The sequence below is a fragment of the Delphinapterus leucas genome, chromosome X (genome assembly GCF_059928025.1).
Source record: "Delphinapterus leucas isolate spDelLeu-1000000601 "Yukka" chromosome X, BTC_Dleu_Yukka2, whole genome shotgun sequence".
In the NCBI taxonomy this organism is placed as follows: domain Eukaryota; kingdom Metazoa; phylum Chordata; class Mammalia; order Artiodactyla; family Monodontidae; genus Delphinapterus; species Delphinapterus leucas.
Window position 1 is genome coordinate 89,427,460 of NC_143150.1, and position 12,783 is coordinate 89,440,242.

General features: G+C 39.3%; 1 protein-coding gene across 1 annotated transcript; it reads right to left on the bottom strand.

The window, feature by feature from the left end:
• Window positions 1–10,008: 10,008 nt before the first annotated feature.
• Window positions 10,009–12,516, bottom strand: PAGE4 (PAGE family member 4). Its single transcript, XM_089903876.1, has 4 exons — window positions 12,439–12,516; window positions 11,840–11,945; window positions 11,105–11,122; window positions 10,009–10,361 (listed from the first exon to the last, which is right to left on the bottom strand). Exons 1-4 carry the CDS (start codon window positions 12,514–12,516, stop codon window positions 10,186–10,188), a joined length of 378 nt encoding a protein of 125 aa, XP_089760002.1. The 3' UTR covers window positions 10,009–10,185.
• Window positions 12,517–12,783: the final 267 nt, after the last annotated feature.

The window sequence follows — 12,783 nt, forward strand, 5'->3', positions numbered from 1 at the left end:
CTGCTAACCGCAACTAGAGAAAGCCCGTGCGCAGCAACAAAAACCCAATGCAGCTAAAAAAAAAGACTTCAGGTCAGCTAGAGATTATCATACTAAGTGAAGTAAGTCAGAAAGAGTAAGACAAATACCACATGATATCACTTACATGTGGAATTTAAAATATGACACAAATGAACTTATCTAAGAAACAGAAACAGACTCACGGACGTAGAGAACAGACTTGTGGTTGCCAAGCGGGAGGGGTGGGAGAGGGAAGGATTGGGAGTTTGGGATTAGCAGGTGCAAACTACTATATATAAAAGAGATAAACAACAAGGTCCTACTGTGTAGCACAGGGAACTATATTCAATATCCTGTGATAAACCATAATGGAAAAGAATATAAAAAAGAATACATATATGTATAACTGAATCACTTTGCTGTACACCAGGAACTAACACAATGTTGTAAGTGAACTATTCTTCAATAATTTTTTTTTAAAAAGACTTCAGGTCAGGAGAGAGAAACAAGTAAGGAGATAATCATCCAGTGGAATCCATGCCTGGTAAAATGGTAGAGCATGGCTGAGAGATGCTGAGTTTTCACAGGCAACTGTAGTAGATGTTCCAGTGGCACAGTCCTGGGTTCAGCCTCAGCAGTACCTGTCCCCAGAGGAGGTGGATTGCACCAACTTCTGACTGCCTAGCCCCCAAGCGAGATAGTCTCACCTGTTGGAGATTTCCTTGTACTCTACCTAATAGCAGTTTTAAAAAATCCCTTTTCTACCTGAAGAAGCCAGAATGGGTTCTGTCACTTGCAACTAAGAAGGTTGATGGATAAAGAGAGGCTTGAAAACGAACAGAAAACCAGTCAATGCGCTGTTTCTCATCGACACTTTCAGGGCTGGGAATCCAAATGGGAAGCAATAAGTAGAGGACAATAAGTCTCATCTACCTACCTATTTAGAAAGTTGTTTGTTTGCTTATACTCTTTTTCAATTTTAAAAGTCATAGGTCCGCCACCCTCACTAAGGCCAGAACTCATACACTCACCTACCCAAAGCGTTGAAAAGATGCTTCTTATTGGCATTGACATTCCTGCATGGCATACACTGACCACAAGGTGGCAAAAGAGATTATCACATCCAGCCATCCTGTCTTCCTCCGCATCATTATTGCACTAAAGAGAACATTTATTGAGCACCTAGTATGTGCCAGGAACTGTTCCAAGGGGTTGAATGCATTTAATAATTTACCCCTCACAGTAATGCTGTGAAATAGGTACCATTTCACATGTGAGGAAACAGGTACGTAGATATGTCTGTGTGTCTGTCTATCCTCTAGCTCATCTTTTATTTATCTATCTATATATCATTTATCTATATCCATTTTCTATCATTTGTATTTACAGATCAATTTATCGTCTATATCTTTTGATTTAAAGTTTTCTTTATTATAAAAGTAACACATGCTCATAGTAAAAATATTCAAACGATAATGATTGGTAAGAATTTTTAAACTCTCCTCTGTTCCCTTCCAACCACCCCAGTTACACTGCCTAGTGATAACTACTGTTAACAGTTTCTTGTGTTCTTGTCCATAAATTTACATAGAAATGAAAATTATGTACTCTTCCATAATCATATACAATGAATATGCAAGCATATTTTTATGTATATCGTGCACACACACATACACGGAACCATATCCCACACACTGCTCTACAGCATGTACCTCTGTTTAGCACCTCATCCTGGACATCAGATGCAAGCTGAGGCCACTGTTCCTAAGGACCTTGGGTGTGACACTGGCTGCACTCTCCTGTGCACCAGAGAGCAAGTAGTGTGGTCTGGTGTGCTAGAGCCCCAGGTGAGAGTGAGTGAGTATTGGAGAGGAAGGGAGTTGATGTGGGGAGATGTGATGGGGTGTGAGGCAAGTCTGTGAGTGGATCACAAGCGGCTGGCCCTCACTCCTAGTGTAGTTGGGCCTCTATCCCTGGTCCTAGAAAAATTCACGTTTGGATACAACCAACATTCACTGTGCCTTTAGAACAGGCCTAGCTCTTTCCTTTGCACACTGCCATTTTTCATCTCATTTAATCTCTGTGGAATCCCTGTGAGGTAGGAATTATCTCTAGTTTACAGGCAAGAAAGCTGACACTCAAAGAGGATCATCTACATATTACAGTTAGACACATAGCTTTTAAGTAGAACCACAAGCCAACTCAGTTCTTTTGATTCTCATTGAGGGCACTGTCCACTGCACTTCACGAAAGGCCTCTGGGGAGAGATTACCTTGTATCTCATGCAGTATTCCAGGAGTACAGGCTTTGTGCCCCCTTATACAACCCTGATTTTCCTCCCTTGTACTTCCCTTCATCCATGTATCCTCCCCCAGCCCTGCGGGGCCAGGGACGGAAGGGTAGCCAAGTCCAGAAACGCCCCTGGGGCTGGGCAATGGGCCCCCACAGGCCGGGTCCTGAGGAGCGCTGGCAGAAGCTGTGATAGGCCATCATCTTTGAGACTGAGCGTGTCCCCATCCCTGTCCCAGGCTCTCCGCCCACCCCAGGTTCTGCTCTGCCCCATAAGGATGAAGCCCCAGCTCCATTCTGGGACAGGCCTGGACCCCAGATCCAGAGGGGTAGAGCTCCCAAGGCCACCGGGCCCGAAGAGGCATGTCCCACGCCCATCTTATTGGTGCTCTGCACAGTCTGTGCCTGCTCCTCGCCTCCTCTTCACCTTTTCCTCGCACTCCCAAGGCCAAGGGTGGGCTGAGGGTTTGGCAGCCAGCCTTTTGGCCCAGCAGACGCTGAGCCGCTCCGGGAGCAGTGGGAGGAACAAGGCACAACAAGGCCATGCCTGCTGCTGGCATCTCCCCTACAGCTGAGAGAGGGGCCTGAACTACAGGACACTGTCCCAAGACCCTCAAGCCGTAGCAGAGACCCGGGTCGGGCAGCAGGTGGGAGGGGCGGAGAAGCAGCTTCCATCTGTGGAGCTACCGGTGGGGGGAGTGGGCAGCCACGCGTCTGGGAGGCGCTGCTGCACTGAGAGCTGCTGGCAGTGGGCAGCAGCACCAAGGGGCCCACGAAGACTGAGCCCAGAACAAGCGGCTTAGGTCTTGGGCAGCTGGAGGATGTTGGGAAGCGACCGCAGGTGCTGGTCCCGGGGAGTGCAGCCCAGGGCAGGCGTCAGCACAAGGCTCAGGAGAAGCAGATAGCCCATGCTCGAGAGTCAGGGAGACTTCCAGGAAGAGTCTGGCCCCTGAGTCCTGGTGAAAGCTGGCCTTGGCCCAGTACACACTGCACTGCCCGGCCCGTGGGGCTGTGCTGCCTGATTACATTGTGGCAGAGTTCTCCCTGGTTAGCGCGGGATATCACCCCTCCACCTGGCCCCTTCCTCCAGGTAGGGGGACGCGCCTAGGCCTCCTGGGGTCAGCAGCAGGAGGTGGTTGTCAGGAACCAGGAGCCCCTAAGGAGGATAGGATGCTGGTTCCCATCAGGTTGCCTCTGTACTGGTACTCCCAGAGTGCCGGGAGGGTTGCCACCCCTCAGGTGAGGTAGACAGACAGGGGGTGCCATATCCTCCATGCTCTGGGGTTTTGTTTCACACACCAGGTCAAGAGGGATAGAACCACCACAGCTGAGGTCCCAAGAGCTGCCCTGGTGCCTCCTCTTCCTAAGCCTACTCTTGCTTCAATTTCTTGAAGCACCCCAGCATCTTTCCAACAAATGCCTGCCCTTTGTGGCCTGCAATGAAACACTAAAATTGGTTCCCTGCTTTCATGAGGCACCAGTTTAATGGACTCTTCCCATCCATCTGGTATTTCTCTCCTGCCCCCAGAGGACAGATACAGAAACTGAGCATAGCATCCACGTCATATTAGGTTTCCTTGTATCTTACAGCAATCCAGTGCGTGGTGATGGATTGGGAGGTGTAAAAACCTGAAGGAAGGACCAGTATCAGTGCTAGGTTACCCTAAAGACCAACTAAGCAAGTGTTTAGCTCACCAGCAGGAAGGGGGCTCCCAGCAATGAGAAAGAGATTGTTAGAAACATCTGATACTTGAATTTGATATTCAAAGAAACAGCAAAATCAACATCATGGGGGAAATATAAAAACTTCACCATCAATTTTTATCATGAAATGTATTGATACATGGCAAGTGTAAATGAGAGCACTCCATAATCTTTCTGAGCCTCAGTGCCTCTAAGGATCTTAATGTGACCCTGGCAGAATGTCTTCAGGCCTGGCTGTACCCTGGCCAAGGAGGGGAATCAAATGAGAGCTCCTGCTTCCCCTGATAGGGGTTCATGTGCACCTCAGAACACAAGATGGCTGCAAAGTAAGTGACCACAAGCTTCTCTCTGAAAATATTTTAAATTTAACAAAAGATCTTTATTACTTTATAAAAGCAAATATAACCATGGTTAAAATTCAAAAATCATAACAGGGTATAAAGGAAAAAGTAGAAGTCCTCCTGTCTGCTTTCTAATCTTACCCATTCCTCTACTCAGAGAAATTTACATAGCCTTCATGTTACTGTGGAAAGGTGTCCTGTTCCTATCCAAAGCCAACCCCTCCAGTCGTGCTTGGATCCCTCCCCTGTGGCCTTATCCTTCCATCCTCTACTGGACCATTCTCACCAGCACACAAACATGCCTTAATATCACTCTACAAAAAAATAATCCCCCCTTGACCTTGTGCCGGCCTCCCAGCTAAACTTCCATTTCCTTCTTCTTTACCATCAAAGCTCCTCAAAATACATTTCTATAACATCAACAAAACCAAAAGACAACCTACTGAATGGGAGAAAATATTTGCAAATGATATGACTGATAAGGAATTAATATCCAAAGTATATAAACAGCTCATACAACTCAACATTAAAAAAAGAAATAACCCAATTAAAAAATGAGCAGATCTAAATAGACATTTCTCCAAAGAAGACCTACAGATTTGTAACAGGCACATGAAAAGATGCTCAACATCACTAATTATTAGAGAAATGCAAATCAAAACAATGAGCTATTAACTCACACCTATCAGAATGAGTGTCATCAAAAAGACCACAAATAACAAATGTTGGCAAGGATGTGGAGAAAAGGGAACCCTCTTTCACTGTTGGTGAGAATGTAAATTGGTGCAGCCATTACGGAAAACAGTATGGAGGTTCCTCAAAAAACTAAAAATAGACCTACCATATGATCCAGCAATCCTACTCTTGGGTATTTAACAGAGAAAAATGAAAACACTAATTAGAAAAGACACATGCACCCCAATGTTTATAGTAGTATTATTTACAATAGCTAAGATACAGAAGCAAACTAAGTGTCCATCAACAGATGAATGGATAAAGAAGATGAGGTATATAATTACAATGGAATATTACTCAGCCATAAAAAAGAATGAAATAATGTCATTTGCAGCAACATGGATGGACTTGGAGGGTATTATTCTTAGTGAACTAAGTCCGACAGAGAAAGACAAATGCTGTATGATATCACTTATAGTTGGAATCTAAAAACTACAACAAACTAGTGAATATAACAAAACAGAAACAGAGTCACAGACACAGAGAACTAATGGTTACCAGTGGGGAGAGGGAAGTGGGAAGGGGCAAGATAGGGGTAGGATATTAAAAGATGTTGATTACTATGTATAAGATAAGTAAGCTACAAGGATATATTGTACAGCACAGGGAATATAGCCAACATTTTATAATAACTATAAACAGAGTATAACCTTTAAAAATCATCAATCACTATGTTGTACACCTCAAACTTACATTGTACATCAACTGTACCTCAATAAAAAATACGTTTCTATAATTACTATCTCCACTTGCTCACCTCCCATTCTCACTTAATCCTCTTCAGTCAGGCTTTTCTCTCTATAACTCCCACTAAATTGGCTCTTATCAAGGTCTCTGGTGACATGTCTTGCCAAACTAACCATAAATTTCCTTATACCTTTCTTGCATGACCTCTCACCAGCATTTCAAATTGTTGACCATTTATTATTCCCTTAAACACTTTATTTCCTTTAGATTTTGATACCCCACCTAGTTTCTTCCTACCTCTCTGGCAGTCCTTTTTCTCAATCCTTTTCTTTGTAGGTTCTACCTTTTGTAGAGTGCTCCAAGGCCCTGCCCGTGGCTCTATTCTCTCTATGTAATCTCTCCCTAGATGAGTTCCTGTGGACTCATAGCTTCAAATGCTATCTATAACCTTAATGAATTTCCAAGTTACTAAATTCATTATATCCAAATGCCTACTGACAACAGGACAACAAGACAATAGGCAATAAGTAACACATTTTAAAGAGCAGGAGATAATACGTCTCCTCACCTTGCTAGCCTAGCCAGTCTACATAAAGACGAGTAGAAGTTTGAAAAGTCCTTAAACAAGGATTTGTTGAAATAAAATATCTAAATTGTGAGTTGTCAACTTAGTGAGGGCTGATGTGAAATGAATCCTCTCTACACTAAGTTGGAGGGAGGGTAAATTACCCACCCCATCTGAAACCAAATGAATTGGGATCCAAGAGATACACTGAAAGACATTTGAAATATATTTAAAAGGGAAGGCTGGCATCCCACCAGCTGTATGCTCACTGAGTTGTAGAAAATCAGAAACCCATTCTAGTGCTGCAACCAGAATGAAATGTGATGACCAAGTTTTTAGAGCTTGAAGTATATCCCCTGGAAACAGGAACCTGGTTTTAGCCTAGAGAAGTTTCAGGGAGAAAGGCTTGTAGAGCTGCCAGTGACAGCTGGGAGAAAAGAAACCACAGCCTAGGAACATGCTCTACTACCACTATGTGGGTATGGCAAGAATGAACTAGTTTCCTGTAGGCCAAGTGGAGGCTGAGGAAGGCAGCAAGACTTGAGCCATTGCCCAAGGGTTCCTTGCCTTGTCAGGGCAAGGGGACCACAGCACTAAAATCTTGTGAGGTGTAGGAGCAGGGTAGGAGCATGAAGTTAGGCAGAGTAACCACTCACATTCAACAACTGAATACACATTCTTTTTAAGCACGTATGGAATTTTTTACAAAAATTGACCATATGCTGGGTCATAAAACACATCTCAACAAATTCCAAAGAACTGAAATACAGTGTATATCCTCTCACACATAATTGCACTGAAAGGAGTATGTATTGAATATGTTGTTGAATACAGAGTTTTATATATTTCCATTAGATAAAATTTGTTAATTACGACGTACAAATCTTACATATCCTTACTGATATCTCCTTGTGGTTTTGCCAATTTTTCCATCACATTTTGAAGCCATGCTATTAGGTTCATATTTAAAACTGTTAAATCTTCCTGATAAATTCAATTTTTCTATATGAGGTATCCCTTATTTCTAGAAATGCCTATTTATCTCAAAGCCTATTTTTAGTTATTCTGCGTAGAATATCATTTGCCCATCCTTTTATTTTCAACTTTTCTGAATTCTTATGTTTTAGCTGTATCTCTTCTAAACAGTTATATCAGTTATTTGTGCTGCATAACAAAAAGTTAGAAAGTGCTCAAATGTTTAAAAGTTAAGAAATACACTTAGAAGTAATCCAAAGTCCAAAGAAATCAGAATGAAAATTAGAACATACTTTGAGTTGAGTAACAAAAATACTACATATCAAAACTTGTGAGATGAAGCTAAAGCCCTATTTAGAGAGAATATTATAATTTTAAAGTATATCTTTAAAAGGTTGAAAATTAATGAGCCGAACATCTTAAGGAGTTAGAAAAAGAACAGCAGATTAAATAGAGAAAGAAGAAAAGAAATAATAAAGCTGAGAAATGAAACAGAATAGGGTCAACATAGCCAAAAATTGGTTTTATTTTGAAAAGACTAGAAAAAAAATCAGTAAACCTCTGGTGAGGCTGATTTAAAATGCAAGAGAGAAGGCACAATTTATCAGTACTAAGAATGAAAATGGCAGTATCATTACAGACTCTGCAGACATTAAGAGGATAATGAGAGGACATTACGGACAACTTCGTGTAATGAAAATTTAGATAACATAGCCAAAATCCTATAAAAATAAAACTTACCCAAACTGACTGAAGAATAGAAAATAAGATATCGATTCATTAATTAAAAACTGTCCTAAAAAGAGAACTCCAGGCCCAGATGGCCTCACTGACAAATTCTATCAAACATTTAAGAAATATTTCCAATGTTAGATGAATTCTACCAGGAAATAGAAAAAGAAGCTATCTACATCAACTCACTTTATAAAGCTAGAATAACCCTTGATATCAAAACTCAATATGGAGGGACTTCCCTGGTAGTCCAGTGGTTAAGACTCTGTGCTCCCAATGCAGGGGGCCCGGGTTTGATCCCTGGTCAGGGAACTAAATACCGCATGCCGCAACTAAAGATCCCGCGTGCCACAACTAAGACCCGGTGCAGCCAAATAAATAAATTAATTTAAAAAAAACAATACGGAGAGTACATTAAAAAATTATGGGCCAATCTAACTCATAAACAAAGATGCAAAAATCCTAAACAAAACATTAGGAAAAGGAATCGAATGATACAGAAAAAGGACAATATATCATGACTCAAATTGGGTTTTTTTTCTAGGAATGCCACATTAACAGATTAATGGAGAAACATCGTAAGATCGCCTCAATAGATGAGGAATGAGTGTTTGATAAAATTCAACAAATATTCATGGTAAGTACTCTTAGCAAACTAGGAATACAAAGGAACTTCCTTAATCTAATAGAAGAGATCTAATAAAAACCTGTAGTATACATCATAGTGAAATGTTGAAAGTTTTCCCTTTGATGTAGAAAATCCAAAAGAATGTAGACATAAACCGTTAGTATAAGTTTAGCAAAGTTGCCAGACATAAAATCATTATACAAAAATAAATAGCACTTCTACAGACCAGCTCCAAACATAACATGAAGAGTCTTTTGAGATACCACTAACAATAGTATCAAGTTCCTAGGAATAGACTGAACCAAAGATGTGCATGATTTCTTCCGAGAAAACTGTAAAACTTTATTGAGAGAATTTAACAAGCCAAATTATCAATATAACAACAGCATTTATGGCTTCAGCTTGTCTTCTTTTTAACTTACGACTGTCCATCACCTAAAACATAAACATAACAGTTGTACATTACTTAGCAGAACTTTACTTAGGCAATAAAAAAGGTACACAAAGCACACTACAGTTTTGGTTTTATAACATGAAACTAAAACCAGAACCCTAACAACTGCACAGGCTTCTATGCTACATGTACATTTTCAGGCATATGAGCACTAATTTTTTAATGCACCATTCTTTTTGGTGGTATGAAGAAACATAGATTTCTCAAGCCCAGAACAAATTAAATCCTATGAGCCTATTTAAAGATAATTTAAGTAGAGAACAAAAACTGCCAGTGATTTCAGTTAAAATAAAATCAACCTAACAAAAACTCCAAGTAAAACAAGCAAGCAAACCCAGTGTTATTCAAGTGCATCGACTTTAAGTATCCTTCTAATTACATATATTAGTTCAAATAATAATGTCATACTTGGAACTGTTCAAAGAGAAGACAAAGAACAGCATTCCATTTGGTTTGTCTCTTTTGTGCAAAAGTACTTCAATGATCCAGCTCAACCTTTATATGGCCTATATATAGAAAGGTGGCATTTGTTCCTTTCACACTTGTTGTCCTGGAGTAAGCAGTAGTGGCCCTCCCTTTAACTCTCAAAAGTATCCCAGTTTGTATGATAAAAATTACATGGTCACACTAGTTTTAAGCCACGACCATCATATATGACATTAAAATGTGAGGAAAAATACTACCATTTCTCAGCCTGGCTCACAATTTCAAAAACAACAACAACAACAAACCAACCTGGAAAAGCCCAAACATACAGATCCATATCATTTTTTGGCATCTAAAAGATAGTGATTTTTGATAAACAGTTCTGGCAAATTAAAAAACAAAACATCAATACTATTGTATTGTTTAGATATCCAATTAGCACTGGGGTACGTTAATTTATGTACTTTAAAAACTATTTGATCATTTGCCTTGGGTTTTAAAGGACTTCTACTCCAAAGTAATAATACTTTCATGTTTTATAATTCAACAATATGGACTTGACAATTCATTTCTTCCTGATACTGTCTTTGAATCAAGCATTTGGTGTCAGAACTACCTTTCAAATAATCTGTGTGTGTGCGATTTGCTACTAAAGTATAAAAATATTGTAGAAAACAACTACTCCATGACTTGCAATCTTAATAGATAACATACCTGCTTCTGGAATTTTAGCAGGCACTAGATTAGGTGGAATCTTCCCCTTCACATCAGGGTCATTCCCGTGCTCACCCCCAGTCTTTTCCAGACCCATTTCCTGGCTTGCACCTTCCAATTAAGGTCGATATAAATAGTTATTAATATAAGTGGTAAACCATAAATTAATGTTATTAAATAAAGCACTGTAGGCTAGTATTATAATAAATGTGATGCATAAGAATGCAATGAGCACTAAAGAGTTTTTTGCTAGAAAATGAAGTTGTGTTTCTCATATATTACCTCCTCTATGAAGCATGTTTTTTTCTAAAACTGTTTAAAACAAACTTAGTTGTCACGTTTGTAACCTATATACACATGTATAATTGCACTTATCTCATCAGATCAGCTATTTGTTTACGTGAATTTCTCTGACAAGAGAAACTCAAGATAGAAGTTGTGAACTCAAGACAGAAATCATTCTCATTTGTATTTATATCCTTAGCACCTAGTACATTACCTGCCACCAAGCAGGTCTCAATAAATGAGTGAAAAAAAAGTCTTTAAAAATAGCAAGATGAGACAAACCCAAACTGAAGAAAATTTTACAAAACACCCGGTTTGGACTCCAAAAGATGTCAATCTTTTGGACAAAGAAAGACAAAGAAATATTGAGGTACACTTCCAGGTTAAAGGAATCCAAAGAGAGATGACAACTAAATGCAACAGGTAGTCTTGGATTGGATCCTGGATCAGGAAAAAATAATGCTATAAAAAACATTACTAGACCAACTGACTACATATTAGATAATCATGTTTTCTCAATGTTAAATTTCCTGCATTTGATCACTGTACTGGGTTATGTAAGAGAATACCCTTGATTTTAGGAGGCACTTATTGAATTACTTAGCGAGTAAAGAGTTGTATTTGAAATTTACTCTCAAATGGTTTGGCAATAAAAATATGTATGTTAATACCTAAAGCAAGGACACTATATGGAAAAATATTAGCAATTGCTGAATCAAGGTAAAGAGGATACAGAAGTACACTGTGCTTTCTTATAACTTTTCTGTACTTTTAAAAACTTTTCTAAGTAAAAAGTTAAAAAGAATATGTGACAACTAAACTATGGCTCAGGAAGACAAAAATATAGAAGACTTTAACAGCAACTAGGAAAGGATTTAATTTTTTATTTCTCTGCACTATGAAAAATTTTTTTAATTACAATGTAAGAGCTAACCAGAATATATCTAGGTTTGCTCAAACTTTTGATGCAATGACTTAACCCTGAAAACAACATTCCAAAAAGATCAAGTTTAACTAGAAAAATAGTGTATAATTTTGTCTACATTTAATGTTTCTTCCTTTGATTTGCTAATTTAGAGCCTTGGCAAGGACTGTACTTTCCAAGAATGTCAAATAATTTAAAACATAGGTGGGTAAAATGCTGAAAGAGGGAAAACTTATCACAGAGAGGGACTGCAGTCAGCTGCAAACTATATCTTTCCCTTACCAAACAGGTTTCCAGCCAATTTTCAGGGAACCCTTCATACCTGTTACTAGTATAACATCATAAATGAAATACAAATTGTCTCTCCATCCCCCTTTACCTTGAACCACAGATGTTCCTCCTTCTTTCTCTTGTCCAGGTTCAATATCCACATTCCCAGTTGGTGGCTCCTTTTGTTGAGATTTTTTGCCACCTAGTTTTGGGGCCTTGGGAGAGGGTAGGTGCAAATAACAAGTATTGTTATTAATACTATAACAAGAGAAGGCACAAATATACATACTACATGGACGTAACTAATCACCAATCTGAAGAGGCTTTTCCTATATCTTTATCCGTAAGTACTCTTAATAAAGTTACTCTTCCTATATAGAAAATAATCTAAGAAAGGAGTTATCTGCAAGGACCAATAATTCTGGAAACCATTTTCATCTTTTCTGGGCTGTGTGTTATTTGTTAATTAATAAGCACAACAAGGAAGTCATAGAGGCGATTTCCAGGCTCATATCAATATACACATCCAGGCAATGTCAGAATACAAGTCTACTTGCTCAATGTCTCAGTCATGAGATTCATTTTTCAACCATTCAACCATTCTCAGCAAGATAGCCCTTTATACAACAGATCTAAATTGGTTCAACAACTTTTTCGATTTTCTTTTATTAATTTCTGTCAAGGGAAGTAAGATATTAAAGCACTCACAACCACAGGTTCAACCGTATTGGAAGACTCTTGACCATCTCCCCTTCCTCTAGATCTTGATCTTACTCGTCCACTCATATTTCACACTGGAAGTAGAAAATGGTGAACTGAAAAATGTAATTTAAAAAGACTATACTGAACTATTACCATGCTGACTGGAAATTCTTTTTTACATCTGGTGAGATTTCCAAAGTAAGTCTTGAATTAATAATAACTGCCTGCTTGCCAATAACATCAAATAAGGCTGTCAGCAAACCCCTCTGTTTCTCTCACAGCCAATTTGGCAGAGAAGGGACCTTCAAGTACTTGACTGAAAAAAAAAGGTACGACTTAAGAGATTCAGTT